Raw genomic sequence first — 24,035 nt, forward strand, 5'->3', positions numbered from 1 at the left:
TCTGTCATATCAGGAGTACTCACACCATTGCAGGTATTCAGATCACAGGTGTGTGTTCTCGCAGCACAGTGGCGCGTGTTTAGCATAGCTGTGTGAGAGTCCTGGAAGCTCAGTCTCATGTTGCTTCAACCACCTGCTCAGGTCATTATTCCGGTCAGGGACGAGAGAGGTAGATAATTCACACACACAGGCACACCTATGCAAACACAGATGGCTTTAATTGTGAGGGATAGGTGCTTTGGGAAAGGCAAAGACATTTACAGAAGCTCAGTGTTTGGTTAAAGGGATTGAATCAACAGAATATGTCTGATGTTGCAGAGAAGATGCTGGAAAAAAACAAGATTCGGTTCATGTTTTATACAATGAGCAAGTTATTGTTTGTAATTAAAATGAACAGCCTCATTTCCGCTCAGTACTGAGTAGTGAGGTCCTGATATAATTGACTTTGGCTTACAGTGCTTTTGTCATCTGGACGTTGTGTGCTTGTTTGCACAACATGGAGGAGCAATGAAAGTGTCTTTGTGCCTTTAGCTTGAAGCACCCAGTGTCCCCATGGAATAATTCTGGGCCCTGAAAGTGAAAAAGAGATGTAGAATCAGTGAAAGAAGCAGATACAGAGACATCTTCAGCAGAATGATGTCCTATCTTCTCTTGTTCTCTCGCTCTGTGTTCAGCACTTGCTTACTGACTTGACAGTGTTGCTGAGATGGCAGTGAAAGAGAAGTCGTCATCACATTAGAATGACAATGCTGTGATGTCTCAGAGGCACAAAGCTTAATGGGTCCCCTGCGCTTTCCACACACATGACATGAATGATTGCATACTTTCATTGTGTCTCTTACTTTTTGCAAACAAGTGTCAATTATATACATAAAAGATTTATTTAGAGAATTTGGAGTCAGTGGTGATAAAACTGTACATTTGTAGGATTATTTTACCAAACATTTAGAGTTTTATATAGTTGTAAGTAAAGTGACCAAGACTGTAAACACACTTTAATGTGTTAAACAGGTGGAGTTACACTTTAAAAAAATGTATCATAGTGATATTTGTGAAATGTTTCATCAAGTCAGGCACCTTAATCTAAAATGATTATAATATAGAGGTACACATATTGTGCAGAGTTTTTACAGCTAAGCAAAATCTCTTGTAATTGTTGAAAATCACAGTATTTTTCTCATTTTGTGTCAGGATAGTAGACACATTTCTATAAAGATGTAAATAAAAATGAACAAGGCCACAAACTGTAAATAATTCAAACAACCCAAAAACTTCCACAATAATAAATGCATGTCGCTGAGGTTTGGTTGGGAAATACACAAAACATGGTGTACAGCTTCAGAAGTAACAGAAATCCCTGGGCCATTTTACTGAGTAATGCTGAACGCTGATGAGACCTGGTTTTGAATCTACTGTAAAATTCTCTATTCTCTCAACTCTTAACGAGCTTATTAAATACCTCCCAATCACACATCAGAGCCAAGGCCCAGGGTAGAGAGGTGTTGTGTATTTAGCTATGAAAATCTGTGATGACAGCATTTGCAACTGCTGAAAAGCTGAAAATAAAGTTGCTAAACTAAGACGAAGGGGAGCTTAAATGGTGGCAAGAGCAGCAGCACAATTAAAATCAATGTAGATACAAATTCCTGTGAATTTGTTGTTAGCACAATGAAGGGATTAGATTGATGTTCTCCATGAAAACTCTCACTATTCAGAGTAAAATAGCACATCTGACAAGCATAGATTTTATTATAGTATATAAATTGGATATTGGTATCCATTTATAAGTAAAAGTAATGCTATAGAATGAAGGCTTTATTAGTACTGGCACTGACAGAGGGTATTATTGAGAGCACATTTACCCAGATTTTATATGACATGTTCTGAAAATTTAGATTTGAGACTATTTTTGAGAAATCAAAATGTCTGAGACATTAGGAGGAAATACAGGAATGAAACCTGAAAGCAAATGAGGTAAAATAGGTAGCAAAGATGGAAAGGGAAGCAAAGCAAGGATAAGTGCAACAGAAAAACATGAAAGAAAATGGGAAAATTATACAAAAGGAGGAGAGAGGAACCACACTCATGTGACAAGTGTCCTCATCATGGACTGGAAGGCTATATTACTGCCCTCCAGCATGCCTCCAGGCCTTAGCCCAGTTGGCTGGTACAGTCATGTGGAGAGCTAGAATATCATCCACTCCTACATGCGAAGAGGGAACAAGAAGGCAGGTGGAGGAGGAGGGGGGATGCCTTTGCAAGAAACTGGGGACACTGATAGTGAAGAAAAGGAGAAAGACGTTCAAAGCTAGGAAGGAGGTTAGGGATAGAAAGGGTTGAGAGAAGGAAAGGCAGAATCGAAAATATAAAATCAGGGACAGAAGGAGAAAGACAGAAGGGTAAAAGGGTGGGGTTAAGTTGTAAAGAGAAGAGGAAGAAAATGAGGAGAAACTGAAGGAACAGGAGGGATGGATTAAGGAGAGCCGCAGGTGGAATAGGAAGTAAAGTTGCCAGCTCTCCCTCTGGCATATGTCCTTGCCTGCGGGAACACCCAAGGACCATGGAGAGGGCAGCTGGTCCTTCGCCACGTCAAGGCCAGGACATGCCAGCCGTAGCCCAGTCATGCCAACGTTGGGCGTCCCTTGCCAGCAACTGTCCTTGTGCGTAAAAACCCACGTCAAGCTAAACCTCTATGGAATCTCTGAGAATCTAAGGCAGCAGTGTTACTGTCTGCCTTTGGTTTATTTCTGTTCATCATTGCTCTTTCTCCTACCTCCTGGACTGTTTATGCAGCTGCCGTTAGTCTCTGTGTTTCTTGACAGAGTGGTGTCAGAGATGTGTGCCTTATTCAAAATATGTGATGAATTTGTATGATAATTAAATATCATGGTTAGATTTTGTTTGTTGTTTTCAAAATTAAGTAGTTTATTTCCAGTAAAAAAAACTCACAGGCATCTTTCAGTCAGGCTGAGGAGTTGTGGCTCCCTAATAGACCAAATAAGATTATAAGAAGAAGCATTTTTAAATATAATATGGTAAATAACCACAATTCTAATATGTGCTTCATTTGAGCAATAAACACAGTCAGCTCTAGCTCGGCGATGCTGTGTTTTTGCCATGTTTAGTGTTTCAACTTTAAAACACTTACCATGAACCATTAAATATATAATCATCAACCCTCTTGAAAGCAGCTGTGACATTCAGGACTATTTTCCCTCATTTCTGCTGCTGTTATCCTGTACAACAACCAAAGAGAGAGTCGTGGACAGTCAAAGACAGACAAATAGGTTGGGAATGGTAGATACAGAAAGTCATTTATGTCCTTAATAATGTGTTTGAATTCCATATGTCAGTACATTTAGATTGTATCTGAATTACATAAAGCCTCAATTTCAATGGGCAAATAAAAAGTCAGTCTTTTAAAATTTAGATATGAATTACAGATTTAGAACACTCAATTTTAATTCATCATTTGTATGAACATCATCTTTAAAACTGCATAATACAACTTGCACTGTTTCCAGCTGGTCTTTTACTTTTAGTTGTTTAGTGTAGTGTTTGTCCGTTGCTGGGAGCCTTTTCCCCCAAACACTCAGCAGACAGTGCAGATGAGGCTATTTGTTCCATCCCCTCATTAGCCAATGACAGGCAGTGTCTTCCTGATGTAATCATTGGTCATTAGGGAAAGGCATTAATTCTGTTATTTACCGCAAACTCGGTATAAAGTATTTATACTCTTGACTGTGTCTGTGAGACACACAGCTGAACATTAACCAGATATGTCCAATTACTAGGTGAACATGGGCCAGCAGTCTGATTGGGTTTTAATGATTAATGAGATTTTAGCTGACTTTCTCTCTAACCCTCTCAGCTGTGAACCTCTGGCTCATAGCAGCTGCAGCTAAACAGACATATAAAATATGTCTGAGCCTGAATAAAATCAATAGTCATTGTTTCTCAAGAAATTGTGGTTTGAAAATATTGAGCTGCTTTAGCAAACGTTGGAAGCAGATATATCACTCACTGGCGTCTGCAATGTTCAGCCACATTTCAACAGACTGCTTAGAATCCTTTGCTTCATTTAAAGTAGGATTTACTGGAAAAAACAAACAGAAATGTGAACGTTAGGACAAGTACACTCAATATAAAATTAAATAGCCCAAAATTTTGCCTCAAAGAGCTTTACAGTCTGTACAGCATACAATTCGACACCCTCTATTCTTAGACCCTCAGTTCAGATAAGAAACATCCCTACAGGACAGACAGACATGCAAAAGATGTCGCATGTACAGAGTAGACAAGGAAAAAAACAGGAAAATCACACTTTTGAGAAATAAATGGAAATTCAAAGTAAATAGATTGCTGTATTTTGTCACTGCATTGAAATATTTGAGCCTTTGTCAGTCACCTTAAAAAGGCACATTAAAACTGTTTATTAGCATTATCTATCAGAACCTCGTTAGCAGGTGGACAAGAGCAGTTCATTAGATGGAGAGCGTGAGCGCTACAATTTCAACAAGCCATTAATGTGATTAACTGCACTGCCGATACAGAATCTCTCTCAACACATTTCTGCAAGTGCCGACTAAAGAAAACAACAAGAAGAAAGTACAATTCAAAAATGTCGAAATGTCAAGCTATCCTTTTAAATCTAATCCTGGTTGGAGGTTTGTTTAGACGCGGAACAGCAAGCCTGCAGTCAATCTATTTTGGGGCAAATAGCACAGACTGAAGGTGTCTGCTTAGCAGCAAGTCAGGGGCATTATGTTCCGTGTGCTTTTGACATGCCGTGTTGTGTGTGTATGTGTGTGTGTTACAGAAGGAGAGTGTACCTGACAAGCTGTTCTTTAGCTGTGTGTGTAGGTGTCAAGTGTACTCTTGGTACTATATAGCAAGACCCCAGGGAGACTAGCTTACAGCTCAGTGCCAGCTAATGGGGATCCGAATGAACCAAACGTGACTGAAAAGGATTATCTTCTACAGTACTGATTAACACTTACTTGTGCATAGTTTTGCAACACAGTTTTTTGATTGATGTTGCCCAAATTGTGCTCATTTCCTTTTACCGAACTAGAATGAATATCAGCTACAGACTGTGTCAGACTGTGTGATTATGTGAAAAAGGATATTATAAATAAGGACAGTAAGAATTACACACTCTCAGATGTGTCGAGACCTATGAGCATCAGTGTCATTGTGATGATCTGTGTGTGTTTGTGTCTGTGTGGGATATTGACGATAATGAGATTTGTTCTATCACAGTGGCTTAAACAGAAAACAGTGCTTTTTCACAGAAATATGAATGGTCACACTATATGCTTTATTGCTTGTATTACCGTGTGATTTGACAATTGAGAGAGTAAATGGAGTGAAGCTCGGGAAATGCCAATAAATAAGGACTGGGGAATAGATGAAAAGGGGAGACACAGAAAGACTTGAGGACATGTGTGAAGTGAGATGAGTGAAAATCCTGTCAGAGAATCAGAGCCAAAGAGTAAGAATCCCCAAGTGGCAGAGGGAGAGAGCACCCTCTCTTTTCTCCCCCAAGTCTCTCCTTCCAAGTATGCTTTGCCTGGTGTTACCATGGTAACGCTGAGTCTTCCACAAGCTGACCACATGCACACACTCACACACTTGCACATACAGTAAGTGTGTGTGTGTTTGCAGTTTCACACGTTTACTGTAGCACCTGCACAGCCTCGTGCACAGCTTCGTACAGACATGCACACGAGTTACAGTAAAAAGGCTTGACTGATTACAAATACACTCCAGCTTTGAAAGGCAGAAATACATCACAGCAAATTAATCAGCAACAAACTTGACAGTTGATTGTTTTTCCATGCAAATAATGACAATTCTCTGGTTCCAGCTTTATAAAAAATTAAGGTTTGCTGCTTTTATTTGTTTTCTGTGACAGTAAATTAAATATCTTTGTGGTTTGGATTGTAAATCAGACAAAACAAGCAATTTGGGGATGTCACTTTAGGCTCTGTGATATCGTGAAGGCCGTTTCTGATGTTTTATTGATCAAACAATGAATAGCTTAATCAAGAAATAGCCAGCATGTTACAGTACTTGGTAATTCAAAAATCTAAAGATCCAACCAGAACCATACTTTACACACAACACAGGTCATACAAATTATGTGTCTATCGTTCACAGATACTGTAATCCATGCAGTCATGTAGAAATGTGGATACTGAGATTTTCACTGAACCAGAGAAAAACACAGCTCCAAATGTACAATTAAATGTCCAAATTTAACAAATGTCCAGATTGCAATGGGCTGAGCCGTATGCCTGAAATAAGAACATTCAAATCTGATTCCATCTATCTCATCTCCTACCCTCCCACACAAAGCAACCCCTTCACCTGCTAGCCGGTCAATTATCACTGGCAGCTATTTCAAGCCTTACATCGGTCGCACTGCACTGAAGAAAAGAGAATCTCATTGATTGAATAGAGCACAGAACAAACAGCATACACTATTTGTTCTTAAGATGTGTTCAGCTGAAGACTTGAGAGTCTTTATGCCATGGATTTTCTTTATTTACCGTAAGAGAAAACACAACTATAAATGGATTAAATCATAAATGTATATGTAAAAAATAGTCCTAAATTGGCTTTAAATCATCGAAACCTCTAATGAGGGAAAAACAACCACAGGAAGAAAATAAACACATTTACCACTGTGTATCTATTGCACCAAATATTGGGCTGAAAATAGACCTAAACATCCAAAAATCTCTTCCTCCGCCTCTCTCCAGCCCCCAGATAAGGAAGGCGGTCTGCCAAAGCAGGTGGGCAACAAGACAGAGTGCGGCCTGCTGGGATTGGTCTTGGACCTGAAGCGGGATTACCAGCCAATAAGAAACCAGATCCCAGAAGAGAAGCTTTACAAAGTCTACACCTTCAACTCTGTCAGGAAGTCAATGAGCACTGTCGTCAAATTGCCTGATGGGAGCTTCCGCATGTACAGCAAGGGAGCCTCTGAGATCGTCCTCAAAAAGTGAGTCTGGTTTCGTGATGAAAATGAGATTATTGAGATAATGATTGCAGCACGCAACCTTGTTCTACAGTACTATGATATAATCAAGTGCGGATTTTTTACCAAATGTATAGCAAATCAAGTACATAATGTGCTTGAGGGTATAACCTATTGCAGTGAGCAGTGAGTGTGGGCTGAGATTCCACTAGAAGGTCACACAATCGTGACACTTTACAGTACATTACAATAACAGCACAGCAACAAATGAGTTACTCTGAGAAACAAAGACCAGAGGCAGTTATCAAGCTTCCTCCACAAATTCAAGGAATGAGCTGAAATTCTCTTTTTACAATGACGGACATTAAAATGAAACATGAAATTAAAATGAACAGCAATGTCCTGTTGGTTTCTCAGCCGTTGCGCATTTAACACGTTTAACATAAATACAGATATAGCTTCAAATAGCTTAATTTGAGCTAATATGTAAGGTTTTAAACATGTTTGTGTCAAAATTCCTTTTTTAAATGGCTTACAGTAAGTGAATTCGACCCAGGTCTTTGTGTTGCACTTTATGCCCTTACACACGTTGATTTTCCATTATTTTAGCTATTGAGTTTATGAGAAATCAGCTTACTGTTGAGCTACAAGCTCACCTCAGGGCCCATTTAGTAGCTGTTATTCAGCTTTCAGTTATATCACAACCTTCATCAGCAGATGGAGTTAAAAAATCACAAATACTTTTTTATATCTGTGAAGAAGCTTGATGTAGTTTTTAAAGCGATGGTTCTTTTCTTTGGGAAACTGCCCTTATTCATTTTCTTGCCAAGAGTTACATGAGAAGACTAACACCACCCTCATATCTGTCAGTGGAATATTAAGCTTCAGCCAGCAACCTATGAGCTTAACTTAACACAAAGTGGCAAATTGTTGTTTTCAGACTTGGGTTTCTTAACAGATTAAACAAGCTGGATTAAATGGTTTAATTTGTGAGCTTTAGGGGTGCTGGTAGGTGTACTGCCTTTGGATAGAGTTAGGCTAGCTGTGCCCCCCTTATGTAAGTCTTTCACTAAGCTAAGCTAACCGGCTGCTGGTTGTAGCTTAATATTGAATGCACAGATATGAAAATTCTTCTCATCTAATTCTTGACAAGAAAAAGGAAATAAGCATAATCCCCAAAATGTCAAACAATTCCTTGAAGTGTGCATATTTGTCCAGCACTGATAAAGCACTGATTATGATCATTTAGACCAAAAAATGTTTTCTGTTTATTCAAAGTCACAAATGCATTTAACATTCAATACTGTATTAAGTGGGTGCATCGGCTGAGATTCTTTGAAAGTATGTGGGGTTTTCTATGCTGGGTCACGCTGACATACTAACTCTGACGATCCAACCACCCTTGATCACAGATGCAGCCATATCCTGAACGAGGTGGGAGAGCCGAGGCCTTTCCGTCCTCGGGACAAGGACGAGATGGTGAAGAAGGTGATTGAGCCAATGGCATGTGATGGCCTGAGAACTATCTGTGTGGGGTACCGTGACTTCCCCGGTGATCCTGAGCCCACCTGGGACGATGAGAACGGCATCCTCAATGACCTCACAGCCATCTGTGTTGTTGGGATCGAGGACCCCGTCAGACCAGAGGTAGGAGAGAGTGAGATGTTTTGGTAGCATACTGAATGTTGATGTCAAATGGGCTATACAGTATGCATGCTGCTGTACAGCATCACTAGCTTGCTGGCTGGTGTGCCCTCATCATAACTATTACCTAAAGGTTTAACGTATTTATGAGATCTCCTCTGTCCTTTCAATGGTTTTAATATTTTCAAGATTTATTAAGATCTCCATTATGTCTACCGTTTTACTTGTGTATGCTGCCCAAGAAATGATACAGTGCAACCGTCCAATCTTATATACATAAACTGTGAGGCATGACATGGGTGAGAAGTTGCTATTATTAGTAAGCCTCTTAAAGCACTATTTGTGGATGATGTTGGAGAATTAAATCTGTATTTGAAGACTTTATTGCCAAACTATATATAGTGTAGTCACTTCAGGAACAAAATCTGTAAATATTTACTGTGTGCTACTCTGTTGAAAGTCAGTTTTCTATATCTCCTAAACCTCATTTAAGTTTTTTCCTGGATTTCAAATCATGTGATTGTTAATAAGCCTCTATTCAGTTCAGCAAAGTTAATCCAGTTTTTTCCTAGAAAGCCCATAATTAGACACATAAATAGTTGTATGGAGTTCAGTTACATCAGACCAGCTCCTCTCATCACTTCATGAAATCACCCCCTTGTTTATAGAAAGCTGGAGCAGCAGGGACAAAGAGCGAACAAAGAAACAAGACTCTGGCGACAGTAGCAGCCTGCAGCTGGCAGAGAGGGATCAAGTGTTATTTGAAAGACTTGACATTAGGGTGCGTGTATGATCAATTGCTTCACTGATGATTATTGATTCATGAAATGCACACTCGAGACTGACTGATGTGCGCTGCTCAGGTTTTGTACACTACTAATTTTTTTAATGTGCGGTTGCAGCTTGTGTTTACTGTTTCATACAGATAATATTTTAATACACAGATTTATTTATTGGGTCTTCAAATATGCAATTTCTGGGTGAGACATAGCTCCAGAACATTATAGAAAGACATTGTACAAATATTGAGGTGTGGACTCAAGCAAATCTTGAAAAAAGGTCTTCTGACCAAGCACATTTAGTATACTTGAGAATGTGTTGTGTAGTATACAGTGAGAATGTGTTGCACTGGTATTTTGTTCAACACCCAAACTGCATAAAGTAGTAAGGCTAAAGTAGCACGGCCCGGGCCATTACCAACAGTAGAATACTGTTTATATGTTTATAAGAATAATAACTAACAGTTCAAATGATTTCTTCAGTAGTGTCTTTCATGACAAGTTTAATTTGAGAAAAAGCAGTAATACATTTGTGAGAGAGAAAGTATCTGTATACAGTAGGAAAACTGACCTGACTTGACAGCTCATGTGCAGGTACAAGGAAGCATGAAGCTAACTGACTACTGCATTATTCAACTTCCTCTTTTCATCTTTTTTTTCCATCCCCCTCCTCACTCTGTAACCCATCACGTTTTCTCATTTCCACCTCTCTCCACACTGTAGGGTTTGACTTTCCCCTCTCTCTGGTTTCTCTGTTTTTTCCTTCATGCATTTATTGTCTCTTTCTGTCTGGAGCCAAGTTATGTAAACAGCTGAACAGACCAAAATAAAATAAAATAAAGGAAAAGACACAGTGTTATCAAAGCTGAATATTTAAACAAACTACAGTATAGATTCATTCTGAGAATTGAAAATAAAGAGTAAAAGTGGCAAGAAAAGTGCAGGACAAAACAAAATATTGGACATTGGACATGCAATAAGGCAGTTTTCCACATATCCTGCAACATCTGTGAATATATTCCCTTGCATTGCTCACAGCCTGGCAGTTTGCAGCACTTCTCTTTTCTTTCATCACAGAAGTCACTTAACATCTGACATTTTCAATAACTGGTGTGGAAAAACAGTGCTCTGAGCACCCCTGCACTCCAGTAACATCCTTCCGGGTCTGTAAGTAAGGACCAGTTAATATTGGAAATGAGATGACTTTCCGCTGTGCTAAAAAGGTCACACAGAGTTGTAAACATGTTTTGGGTTTGTTTATGAGTCTCCCAACTTCTTCCTCCAGAATGAGATTTTCTTTTAATAACTAGCTGCTCTGTAGGGTTGCCCCCAAAGAGACCAGAGAGGAGAGAACGGAAAGAAGAGGGAAAGATAGAGGAAGATAAACAGATTCAAAATCAGACTCATGTCAGAGGGATGACGGACTGCAGGAGAAGGAAGACGAGTAAGGAGAGAAACGGGAGGAAAACGAGAGTGTAACCAGATCCGTATTAGAGACACAAGAGGCTTGTTTTTCAGTCTCACCCACTAGCCTCCTACCCTCTTCCTTTGTCGGGCCAGATTGTATTTTTAATAAGCCTCCACTTTTCTCCTCTCCTCCTCTCTCCACCTCCTCTTTCGGGTGACCAGTCAACTAGAGCAGTAGGAATCCGAAGGAAAGGAGAGTAAAACAGACAGCAGGGATGACAGATAGGCAGACGGGAACTTGATATCTTGATAACAATGACTTGGTGATAGCAGGATGTAATATCTTGCTCCACTTGCCACAATATTTACTCCAAGAGCTTCTTTGTTATATCAGATCACATTACTTCTACTTCTTCTATTACTAACTCATGAATTAATTTGTCTGTAATTGTTTATTATTTACCACAAAACCAACTCAGCTCCTTGAGAATACTGATGTTAATGGCCGCTAAGTGCATTTATGTGAATAATATTGTCGTCACTTTCAGGATATATCCGACCTCTGTAACCTTTTCCTCGTCAGTCCAAAATTGTAACTGGGATTCATCTTTTACTTAGTGTTTTATTTTATGTAAATGATGAATTTTGTTTCTATTTTGCAATTCAGACTCAAATACTTCAAAACAGATTTTTTTTAAAACCATTGCATTTCTTATCTTTAGAGATACTTTGTAACTTTTGGAAGGAGGAATAAATCGTTCTTCATTTTACAAATGAAATGTTGAATTCAAAAGCAATGAAACACACCCTTGCTCACTTCAGTAGACTCAGTGGTTTTGCTGCTTCAACCTTATTCGGTCTGTTATGACCAGAAGCTTATTATGGCTAATGTCCACAAACCTTAATAATACATTGCTGTATTAAGAACTTTCCTGAGGCCTAATCTACATGTACACATACATAGTATTTTTGAAAACGGGGTCCAAATGAGTATTTTAGCACAATTTCAGAAATAATCTCCGTCCATTCTAACACACCTGATAGCTTAGTTAGAGAAAATACAATGAACGATTTTACTTTCACTGAGTCTATACTTAATTACTTACTTATTTACTTGTACTTTTGGTCTCCATTACAAGTACCCAGGGCAACAGATATTTTTAACAAAAATGATGAGACAGTCCCAATTAGGAGGTGAACATCTGTGTCATTGTTTCCTAAGATCTGTATTTCTGCCAGTCTGAACAAAAAACACTGACAAGAGTTTCCGAATATCTTCACCCTCGAAGAATTTTTCCAAAAAGCCAATTTTCAGTGACCTAAAATGCCATTTTTGGGTGTACGAAAGGCCAAAATGCGTTTAAAAAAAAAACTTGTGTGTACAGTGGAGAGAGTCAGCTTACTGAATAAAGACTCTTGATTTTGCTACTGATGTAGCAGGTTTTAGTATTTAGCAGCAAATCAGAATTTTCACTTTCTGCACACAATCCTGCTTTAAAGCTATCAATGACGATCCATACAACAGAATTATGAGATGTGAAATTCATTTAGTAGAATTACATAATGTGTTTTTGTGTGTTTAACCTCTACATGTACGTCATTAAAGACCCACCCATCTTCACTGCTTAATTAGCTCCCTTTAAATGAGTAAAATCCTTCAGCAGCTTGATTCGACAGTTTAGCGTTCAATATGTTTCCACATTGCTGGGGCGGATTCATTTGTTTTTTTCATTTTATGTTGTACTTTGCATGTGTGTTTATGAGTACAAGTGCGCTCCCATGTGTATGTGCAATATACCCAAGTGTCTGTGAGTGTGAAGTGGAAAGTGTGCATATTTCTGCCTCCGTGTGTGTGTGTGTGTGTGTGTGTCAGAGAGAAAAAAAAAGTCTCAGGCCTGCGTACATGTGCAAATGGATGTGAGTTGCTGTTACTGTATGTGTGCACACGTTTGTTTATGTGTGGGTTTGGAGAGCAGTGCTCGCCTACACTGACCTTTGTCAGGAAGAAGATGTGTTTCTGAATAAATACTCTGCTTTTTGCTCGCTAGATTCAGCACAGATCAATCTCCATACAGTAATATCTCCCAGTTATTCTACTCTAGACTACTATCTGGAGGGAAAAGAGCTCAGATAAAATGCTTCATTATACTGTATATCTCATTTATGCAAAGAGAGATAACAGAATACTGTTCAGATAAAAAAGTATAATGAAGCTACTGGTGGATTTCTTTGGTATATGAGAAACTTGTATGTGTGTATTGTTTGTACTAGTATGTTAAAATCAATCAATCAGTGCCACTATAATCAATATTTTTATAGTAACAAGACTCGCATGACTACTTGTAGATGAAGTATTTGCTCAAAGAGAACTATCACCCAACTCTCTTCTCTGTTTTGGTCAGCTCAACAGAATTTTATAGCGTTTTACAGCTCATTGTTTTGGTTTTCCAGCCCACGACTGTTCTATTTTGGTTCAATCTCATTGCGCTCATATGTAGCAGGCAGCTGTTTTCAGCAATAAAGCCCTAAAAACAGACTGTATGTTACCTACTCAAGTGGCAGAATAACAATTCTAGCAACTAGCTGGTGAACTTTTTGGAGTATTTAGCCACAAAGAGACAAATATTTGTCTCCAGAGTTGGTGCAGACCAAAATAGGGTTCAAAGGACAGTGATATTAGACTAATATTCATCAGGTGGCGAGAAACACAACTACATATTAATGCTAATGTTGCTCCAGATGCACTGGATGTTCACATACGTAGCGTTTTGATATCGTTGTTGAAGAAGGTGATGACATTTCAATTTTGTACGATACGATACGATACGATACGGCACTTAGAATTTCAATGTTGTATTTACAACGCTGCCCCCAAGTGGCCAAAAACACAAAAAATGGTTTTCACAGGTTTAAGTAATTTGTGTGTTGACTGTCTACACACATAATCTAATTGTTTTGTACACTTGTTTATGCATCACTCTTTAGGTGCCCGATGCTATCCAGAAGTGCCAGCGTGCCGGCATCACAGTGCGAATGGTGACAGGAGACAACATTAACACAGCCAGGGCCATAGCCATCAAGTGCGGTATCATCCACCCAGGAGAAGACTTCCTCTGCATCGATGGCAAAGAGTTCAACCGGAGGATCCGCAACGAGAAAGGAGAGGTACGGTAACTGCTGTCAGAGTGAGCCAGAGAGGCTGAGCTCAGGTAGAAGAACTTTTCTAAAGCTAAATCACAACCACCTGTCTTTTTCTTTCTGCTTGTGTTCAGGTGGAGCAGGAGCGGATTGATAAGGTTTGGCCTAAACTGCGAGTTCTGGCAAGATCATCCCCAACCGACAAACACACACTCGTCAAAGGTGAACTAGTCGCACTATTTTATATTCATTACTGCTGATCTTGTTTAAACATTTGCAGATGTTTGGGATTTGCAAAGGCAGTAAATAACTGCTCTTATTCTGATAAAGATTGCTTGCATTTCAGGGTGCTTTAGTCAATGTATGCACCCTGCTGTATGTGCTGCTTTGTTAACGTGTGTGTGTGTGTGTGTGTGTGTGTTTGACAGGCATTATTGACAGTACTATGGTTGACCAGAGGCAGGTGGTGGCTGTGACAGGAGATGGGACCAATGATGGGCCTGCACTAAAGAAAGCTGATGTCGGCTTCGCCATGGTGAGCAAACCCCATTATCTTTTTTTTTTTTGTTTTGTTTTTATCTCATACTTTTACTGCCTTGCTTGGTTCCTTTTGAGATTGATCTCGGTCAACATCTGCAGATGTCTTCTTCACCTCTGCAGTATTTAGGGTTTCTTCTCAGACACACTGCCTCTGGCTGCGTAGATGAGGAGCTCCCCCTAGTGGATTTCTGTGACCACACAATTTCTCTGCAGTGCATTGTACTTTTCAGACGACAGAAAGAAAAAAAATTACAATACTGATTCTGTTCTTCTTGTAACTTACAGCTTTATATTTATTTATTTTATTGCTGTGGTGCTATTTTCTCATTTTCTTCTCCCTTCACAAATTAAATTGTTTTGCTCGCCCAGAGCACCAGTTCCTCCTTGGTCCAATAACGTAATGCAGTGGTTCCCAGCTTGTTTTGACATGACTCCAAAGCCCTATCAGATGAGCTTAAGTATCCCTTCATTGTCAACGTCTGTCTCGTTCTAAGTGATTTTAAACTGGTTGTTAGTTAGCTATGTAGGAGATACACTATTAATTAGGTAAACGTTCATAGTTAAGATAAGTTTTCATTGAAGGCGGTGATGGAACTGTGGATGTTTAGGCCCAGGTTTGGCACTATTTGTATTTGTTTTATTCCTGCCTGGTGTGGCCTTTACTTGTAGCTCTTTATTTTGACTTCTGCTCAAACATGTTAACTACTTCTCATACACTCCCAGTCACAGCATGTTACATTGCAACTGACTAAGGTTTGATGGAGGTGTGTCCAGTGTAGCTGTAGCTGTTAGTTAAAAGTATCCTGTGGTGTTTCTGATCACTAGTAGAGCTATTGAGCAGATTTTTTTATTTGTGAGTCCCCGTGTTGTTTGTCTCAGCACAAAGTGCCCGCAGGTGATAAGATAAACATTTCTGCTGATGGTTTCACACTGTTCCACTTATCTACAGGAGGTGGAAATGTGTTGAGAAATGCAGCAATGCATCAGCAAATATTGGTTGGTAAACTTGCATTTAAACAGAGCAGGTTTTAAACCTTCGAGAAAAAATGGCCTTATAAATGTTTTATGAGGAAAGAAATGTATTTATGCTACTTGTCAGAGCTCAAGGATGCATGCAATGCCTTTCGGTGAGTAGCTCTGAATTTATAATAACATTTGTTTGTCTGCATTGATTGTGCTGACATCGCTTCAGGCTGTGATTTTAACCTCACATGGATTAATTGAATGGAACACACTCACAAACATGCACTTACATGTAGGATGTTTTTTTTACAACTATCGAGCACATCAAACCACACACACACACACACACACACACACACACACACACACACACACACACCTTATTTAGTCTGCATCATCATCCATCATCAGAGCTGACTTGGGTCCACAGTCCAGTTTTGTCCAGTGTCTGCAGAGTTAATTTAGACAGATTTCTATCATTTTTTTGTGCGCTGGGTCGGGGAAAAGTGCAGTATGATGCAATAGATGATCATCACATTTAGTATCACGATAGATGTGTACCAGCACAACCTAGTTTCTTTCTGACTGCACCTTTTCTGCACTCCTCCAGGGTATTGCTGGCACAGATGTGGCCAAGGAGGCGTCGGATATCATTCTGACAGATGATAACTTCAGCAGCATCGTCAAGGCAGTAATGTGGGGCAGGAACGTCTATGACAGCATCTCCAAGTTTCTTCAGTTCCAGCTTACTGTCAACGTTGTGGCCGTCATAGTGGCTTTCACCGGCGCCTGTATCACACAGGTCAGACCATGAAGTTTATATACTATATACAATACATCTAATATTACATCACAGGGAGATGCATTAAGGTAATGATTGAAATGTCACAAAAATTGTCAATAGATATAAATATCTACAGCATTAAAAGCATTAAATTATGATAAATAGAAAAATATAGATGTTTGCACTTTGCTTCCCTGGTAAAAATGTTTGCTGGGGTGAAAAAAGCACTGCACTATTAGAAGTGAGGAAGTGGCTTATATGAAGCCTGCTTGGGGTCACATTTACTTACTTACAGTTTGGTCACAATAACTTTACAATTTACTGCAGAACAGGTGGGTGATAAAGCATCAATTAGCTACTAGTACTGGTTATTAGTTACTTTCTCCTCCTTTGGTTGTTTTGAAGTTATTGGTTCTTACTTGCACTTTCCGACACATTTCCACAGGACTCTCCCCTGAAGGCGGTGCAGATGTTGTGGGTGAACCTGATCATGGATACTTTTGCATCTCTGGCCCTGGCGACAGAACCTCCCACAGAGTCTCTCCTGAGGAGGAAGCCATACGGTCGCAACAAGCCTCTCATCTCCAGCACCATGACAAAGAATATTCTCGGACATGGAGTCTATCAGCTCGTCATAATCTTCACACTGCTTTTTGTCGGTATGGATTGTTACCTGACTCTGTGGTACACCAGGGAGTTCCGCACCAAAGTTCATTACTTACTACTACTTCATACTAATAGTTTATTTTGTTCCCGCTGCAGGTGAGCAGATCTTTGACATTGACAGCGGCCGTAATGCTCCTCTCCACTCTCCTCCATCTGAGCACTACACCATCATCTTCAACACCTTCGTCATGATGCAGCTCTTCAATGAGATAAATGCCCGAAAAATCCACGGAGAGAGGAACGTCTTCGATGGCATCTTCAGGAACCCCATCTTCTGCTCTATTGTTTTTGGCACCTTTGCTATGCAGGTAGGCAGATGCAAAATTAATTGATTTGATTAATGATTTATTTTTTGTTGGTAATTCACAAGTTAAAGTCTTTTTATGTATTTTCATGGCTTGTACTTTGCTTTGTGCAGATTGTGATTGTGCAGTTTGGAGGGAAGCCATTCAGCTGTCAACCTCTGGACCTGGAAAAGTGGATGTGGTGTGTTTTCCTCGGGCTGGGAGAGCTTGTCTGGGGACAGGTAACATGCAAACTCATCTGTTTCTCTTTCTTTCCATTTTCCCACTGTGCTTGTTTTCTTGCTTTAATTTTAGATCACCATCTTTTAAACTTCCTCTGTATTTCTCCTCTGTGCTGGAAGCTTGTCACCTTGCCTTTTGACACAGTGCTCTGTCTTCTGTGTGGGTCAGGTGATAGCCAGCGTACCCAATAGCAGGTTGCGCTTCCTGCGGAGGGCAGGCCAGTTAACTCAGAAAGATGAGTCGCCAGAGGAGGATGTGAATGAAGATAATGAGGAGATCGACCATGCAGAGAGGGAGCTGAGGAGAGGACAGATCCTCTGGTTCAGAGGACTCAACCGCATTCAGACTCAGGTGAGGACACGAGTACTCAGTTCCCATGTTGTGATTTGCTTTTTCATTTCACAGAAAGATTTTACTGGATGGATTCTGGCTGAAAGAAAGAATATATGGATATTTTAAATATTGATTTAAACAGAGTTACTATAAACAAGATCCTTTTATCAACACTTAATAATAAAAATTGATGGTTATGTTTAGTCGGTTAAGCAGCAAATAATATCACCAAGATTAAATTTGATGCTTTCTGTTTGTCTGTGTTTGTCATATAATCAGTTTTCAGTAGGAACCACCTCATTACCTGACATAAAGGAAGTACTAGACAATGTTATATGTTTTTCATGTTAGTCAGTAACAGCTTTAAAGTCATTTTATTTGAAGATGATTTATTTAGGTTCATGAAGATGCAGCGTTCTCACTCATGACTGAGGCGATCACCAGTGTGGACCTTTGGAAGATGGACGGACAAAGTTCGGGGTTAAACACAAACGGACAAAGTTACTGAACTGCTCTCACTGTGACTGTAACTCTGCACACCGTTATCACTGTGATACACGAGACAGTTTGGCTTGTATGTTGGATTTGATTTCATCTCACTGACGTGTCTGTAATGGTCCAGGGTGAAGCTATCCCACGTCAAGATACCGTGAACCAGCATCCAACAGAGGCAGCCAAATGTTGTTAAGGGACAATAGAAATACAGGTTTTCAGTATTTATGGAAAACCATGGTTTCAATATGGAATCAATAGCCAGATCAACAAAAATAAAACCCAAATTGTACTACAGTTTTTCTCTAATACCTGTAAAGTAAAATGAGTGGATACCTTGAAGGATGTCAATGGCTGCCTCTGTACGCTATACATCGACTAGCAACTCTTTTAAAGTGTCAGTTCACCCAAATTAGCAAACTCCTTTTCTGTCTTACCCTTTACGGTATCTAGCCATGCATATAGTTTTGGTTTTATTTGTGTAGGTTTCAAGATTTCTGACGCCAAGCACCAAATACAAAGAAGGTGAATGGAATTTTAGTGCAGTGGTGATTACAACATTGGAGAAATTACAGTTAAAATGTTCAACAGCAGCACCTCTTTCCAGAAAAAGTTTTGTCAATGCTGTGAGCACCACAATTAAAAATTCATTCATGTCCTTTGTATTTGGGTGGTGGCTGAAATCCTTTAAGGTAAGAAAAGATGTATTTTCTAATTTGGGTGAACTAACCTTTTGAGTCAAATTCAGCATTTGGTAGAGGGGATACTCCACCCTGACCTTTCGCTGTCCCCCCTCATTGAGACACTTTGTGCTCATTCTACCACCAAAGTCACTCAGCCAGTCGACCTGTGTTGCCATTTAGTCCCTGTCACTCTGAGCAGCCATTTGTCCTCTCCTGTCCCGCTCTTCTCCCACAGATTGAAGTAGTCAACACCTTCAAGAGTGGCACCTCCTTTCAGGGGGCGGGGGCTCTGAGACGCCAATCATCCACCACCAGCCAGACCCAGGATGTAACCAATGTTTCTAGTCCTAGTCACGTGTCCTTGTCCAATGCCCTTTCCTCTCCTACAAGCACTACTGCTGCTACTGCTCCTCCCACTACTGGCCGTGAGTCAGATCTCTGTCAGTCTGCTTCTCTACTCTCTTTGCTTCAGGGGTGCCATCATGTCATGAACAAGAAGTTATTTTTCTCCGCACTTTGTATGGCTTATTATTCTTGAAGCAAATTACTTCACAGATGGCATCCCTGAAGATTTGTCTTTTTTTTGTCTTTCTTGCTATCTGCTTTTTTCATTTCCTCTCTTTCTTCTGTCTTTTTTTGCTGTTCATACTAGATTTCAAATTCATCTTGATATCTCCTCCCATGCTTGGGTGTACTGTCCTCTCATTGGTGAATGTGTGTTTGTTTCCTCAGAGTGCTAGGAGCGCAGGACTAAGGGTGATACCCACGGCGTGACATTTCAGGTTGTGAGTTTGTCTCCCTCTGCTCACCTCCCCCACATCCATCATCCCACCCTCCAATCCTTCCATTTTTATGTCTTGACAGACCTTGATGTGAACTAATTCCAATCAACTCACCAGGGGACTGAGTAAACATTCAAGTATAAGTTGCAATGTTGTCTTATTTTGTCTGTGAGTTTGTATACTGACGAGGCAAATCACACTGAATTGAGCTGAAGCAAATTTTGCCTGCTATGTCATGTATTCTCCAGCTGACACACGAGAATCAAACGTTCTTTTTAAATGGGGAACCCAAATGGTGCAACTAAAATCTACCAACAAGGGAGGACTGTCAGTATCAGGGATTATCTCTGCTCTTGTCCACCTCCATCTTCTCTCTCTCTCTCTTTGACACACAGACACACACTCTGTCTCTTTATTCACTTGATGAAAATCAGATGTTAAACTCTGCTCAGGGTGTGTGGACAGGAGAATCCCCATTAAGCAGTACTGCACCAATAATTCATCCCGTCTTGTCGCTTCATACTGTCGGTGTAGTTGACTGTCATGTTGCCATAGTTACGGACATAGATGCTCTGCAGCACCAGCGACAATAATTCAACCCCCCACCCGTTTCTGACACCCCATCAGTGTTACTTGTCAGACATCCTGTCACATGCACTCATCCAGACAGGCTCCTCTTATTATTTTTCTTTGTCTGTTTTGTCTCCTTATACCTTATTCTGCCACAGTTAGACAGTAGCAGTACTACAAATTTACAGTATATACAGTATTCATATAATGAATCATATGTTTGTAAGTTTTAACGCAAAACAGTACACTGGGGTGCAAATGTCATTATAATTTACTAATTGAATATAATAAAAGTGCAAAATAGCATTTCATTTAGTACAGCTACCCATAGAAAACTTTAACTATAATATACTAATATTTTTTAGATATAATATAATTATTATAATAGAAAAATACTTTTGGACGGACCTGAAGGCAATTGGGATTCAAATTTTCGGTGGTTGAATGATTTATCAGAGAGCAATTTTAATTTAACCACCGTCATTAATAAACCAAAAACACAAAACATTTAATGATGTAGTGTTTTACTCAGCTTAACATCAATATGCTTTATTGCTTTTGGGTTTCAGATAAAGCAATTCATTTGAAGACCACCTACAGATTTTGGATTCTGTGATGAGCATTTTTCAATATTTTCAGGCATCTGAACATCCAAACATGAATCTGACAGCTATTCATCTATAAGAATAATCATTAGCTGCAGGACTAAAAATATGCTGATACATACAGTACATATGTTCTTGCATTAGTGATCCATAATAACTATTTTTTATTCACAATTTTGAGATTCACCTTCATTTCGGTTCAAGTTCGGGTTAATTTATTTGTACCCGTAGGTTGATTTGGTTTGCAGTAGAAGACGAGGCATCCATCTGGACGCATATTTTACAACAACACTGACAAGAGACAAACATAATAAAACATGATAAAAGTACTAATAGCTCCACTAATCAGGACTTCAGAGAGGAAAATGAAATAATTAGCCACTTAAAAAGTCAACAAATAAGATAAAATTATATTTTCACTAACTAACTAAATAGTTAATAAATAAACATTGCTTCTACAGCATCTCTGTATATTTTATAGATTTGTTAGCACTGGAATTAAATTTGCAACAATAAACATTATATCTCTGGTTCAACAGCTCACAAAAAACCTTAAAAATAAGATGATATCACACAATATAATCCTGCAGAAGTAGTTTTATGATGTCAACAGGAGCCTTATTGATGCAACCACGATGACATGATGTCCCTTTTGTATGTTTCAGATATACCCCAGTGTACTAATATAATCATTCAATATCAATACTCTTTGAAGCATCAAAGTATGTTTGTAGAACTAAATTTCAGCAGATTTGTACATGCAGACAATGTTTTGATTAAAGCAACACTTTCCAACACTGGAAAGAACTGATATACAAATACTATTCTTTCTAACTAAGCTGTTTGGGGCCTATACTTGAGTGTTTACTTAGATGTGCATGGAGTTGAAAAACATGCTTTGACCGTCAGACCTCTGACAGTAAACTTATTATTTTCATTCTTCACCTCCACATGTTTCGTGTCAGCAGTCTGTGTGCCAATGTCCACTTCTTCACCGTCCTGTTGTCTTGTTGCATGTGGTTTGTGTTTACTTCCTGTGTTCATAATATCTAAACCTGCTGTGTTTGCTCGTTGTCTAAATGCCACTGTTTTGTTTTTGTTTCTTTTTGGATGTGTCGTTTTGTTGTAAATTTTCACTGCAATGCTGGTGTTGAACCACCGTCTTCATGCAGCCTTGAGTTTGACTGTCTCCATTGCCCTGTTTGGGGCTATGCTTCACCCACCCTGTGCTATATCCGTGTGTTCATGTGTCCCATTCAGAGTCTGTGTGGATATTTTCCCAGACAGTTCTCTGGTACCTCAAGAAGTTTTTAAACCACCTGATTGGATCTCTCAGATCTAACCTCCTTCCTTCTTACTGACCTTGTCCACCAGATTTCTTCAAACTTGCATGTGATATTCTCCTTTAATTTTTCTGTGAGCATTCCATTTATTAACGTGGCTTGTTTCTAGGTATACAGCACATTGGACTAAAGCGTATACTTACAACGAGCGTTTGTGTTGCTTTGGTTTTTCTTGAAATGTATGATTTTGTTGTGTTTTTTTATGATTGTGTTCCTCACGGCTTTTCTTAGTGCACGCCAAAAATTGAGTGACTTGTGAACTGTAGTCATCTTGTGTGAAAAGCAGAACACAGACTGCAGTTACTTTCTCTCTTGTCCCTCCTCCTCCTCCTCCTCACCTCAATTGAGAGGTTCTCTCCTTCCCCTCTGTCCCTTCTCTCTCCCAAATCCTTCTTTCCTCTCATCCCAAGGGTCCCTCCAACCCTTCCATTTTATCTGTGGCATCACCTCTCATCGTTTCTTCTCTTTCTTCCCTTTTTTTTTACGACAGATCCGTGTTGTGAATGCATTCCGTAGCTCCCTCTATGAAGGCCTGGAAAAACCAGACTCCAGATCATCCATCCACAACTTCATGACACACCCGGAGTTTAGGATAGAAGACTCCACGCCCAACATCCCCCTCATCGACGACACAGATGATGATTCCGCTCGGAGGAGGGGGAAGTTCTCCAGCCAGCCCTCGTCCCCCAACAAGAATAACAATGCCATCGACAGTGGCATCAATCTCACCATCGACACCAGTAAATCAGCCGCTTCCTCCAGCCCCGCCAGCCCTCTTCACAGCTTGGAGACCAGCCTCTAACCATGATCTTAACCTCAGCTCTTAATGTCATTTCCTTGCAGTCTGGGGGCACCTCCTTCAATTCCTCCAGACCTTTAACTGCAACCTTACACCTTGTCACCCCCCAAATTTCACCCAGCTCAATTCTCATTTCCAGCTCCTCCCCTTAACCCCACATTTACCACCACCACAGGACAGGTCCTGTGGCAAGATCTCCATCTTTGCTCCCCTTAACCTTGAGCTCTTAAAGCTCCCCGCTCCTCTCGAAATGGAGAAAATCTAAAGTAATACGGCAAGGTGAAAAGAAAAACAAACTTAACATACAATCAAAAAAGCTCAACAAAGCCACAAAACCTACACAGCCATCCTGCTTTTGTGGTTGTATGTGTACGGTGGAGGCAGTGGCGGCGGTGGTGTGTATGACTATATGCGTGTTAGCATGTACTGTATTAAGCGTGCCGCTGACTGCACATATGTATAAACTGTGTCTTTGGTGGCACCGGGAGGAGGACGATGAGGAGGGAGACACTGCGGAGGAGTAAAAATCATAAAACAGGACAGACTCTAAACTCCCCTTACACTCCCTCTCCTCAACAATAACATTGTCAATACTGATAATAGTTTAAATTAAATCAAACAACATTGTTATTATTCTGATTCTCATTCTGATTATTATTGTTATTATTATTGTTGCTCCTGCATGAATGTACATTACCCAAGTTTTATTTAAAAGGGTTTTGATTTTATCGGAGTTCTTTCGTTGTGACGGGCTAGGCCTCGCGGTGGACTACTATTTTAAAGACAGCTTCTCTGAGTTCCTGGCCTGCAAAGTTCCCTCTTCTGTGTGGCATGAACATGTACCCGACTGTAAAAATTTATTTCATCCATAAACAGAAATGTGTAACGAGGTGGTAGGGCTCAACTTGCACAGTAGTTTTGCACCTGTCGGAAAAGAGGAACGCAAAATAATATTGATGATGATAGCATTTATGGGATATATTCTATAAATATAA

The 24,035-nt window shown here is 39.8% G+C and overlaps 1 protein-coding gene across 9 annotated transcripts in view; it reads left to right on the forward strand.

The window, feature by feature from the left end:
• The window catches only part of atp2b2 (ATPase plasma membrane Ca2+ transporting 2), a 68,617-nt gene extending 45,574 nt beyond the window's left edge, over positions 1 to 23,043 (forward strand). For 7 of the 9 annotated variants that reach the window (XM_073468292.1, XM_073468293.1, XM_073468296.1 and 4 more), the window contains 11 exons: positions 6,768 to 7,009; positions 8,398 to 8,632; positions 13,801 to 13,980; positions 14,088 to 14,175; positions 14,382 to 14,488; positions 16,067 to 16,258; positions 16,686 to 16,899; positions 17,003 to 17,214; positions 17,325 to 17,432; positions 17,602 to 17,784; positions 22,732 to 23,043. In XM_073468292.1, the coding sequence (XP_073324393.1) occupies positions 6,768 to 7,009; positions 8,398 to 8,632; positions 13,801 to 13,980; positions 14,088 to 14,175; positions 14,382 to 14,488; positions 16,067 to 16,258; positions 16,686 to 16,899; positions 17,003 to 17,214; positions 17,325 to 17,432; positions 17,602 to 17,784; positions 22,732 to 23,043 (2,073 nt within the window). Of the gene's footprint in view, positions 1 to 6,767; positions 7,010 to 8,397; positions 8,633 to 13,800; positions 13,981 to 14,087; positions 14,176 to 14,381; positions 14,489 to 16,066; positions 16,259 to 16,685; positions 16,900 to 17,002; positions 17,215 to 17,324; positions 17,433 to 17,601; positions 17,785 to 19,176; positions 19,270 to 22,731 lie in introns of all 9 variants that reach the window. The other 2 variants (XM_073468294.1, XM_073468299.1) reach the window with 2 other exon arrangements.
• Positions 23,044 to 24,035: the final 992 nt, after the last annotated feature.

This window comes from Pagrus major, chromosome 6 (assembly GCF_040436345.1).
Source record: "Pagrus major chromosome 6, Pma_NU_1.0".
Taxonomy (NCBI): domain Eukaryota; kingdom Metazoa; phylum Chordata; class Actinopteri; order Spariformes; family Sparidae; genus Pagrus; species Pagrus major.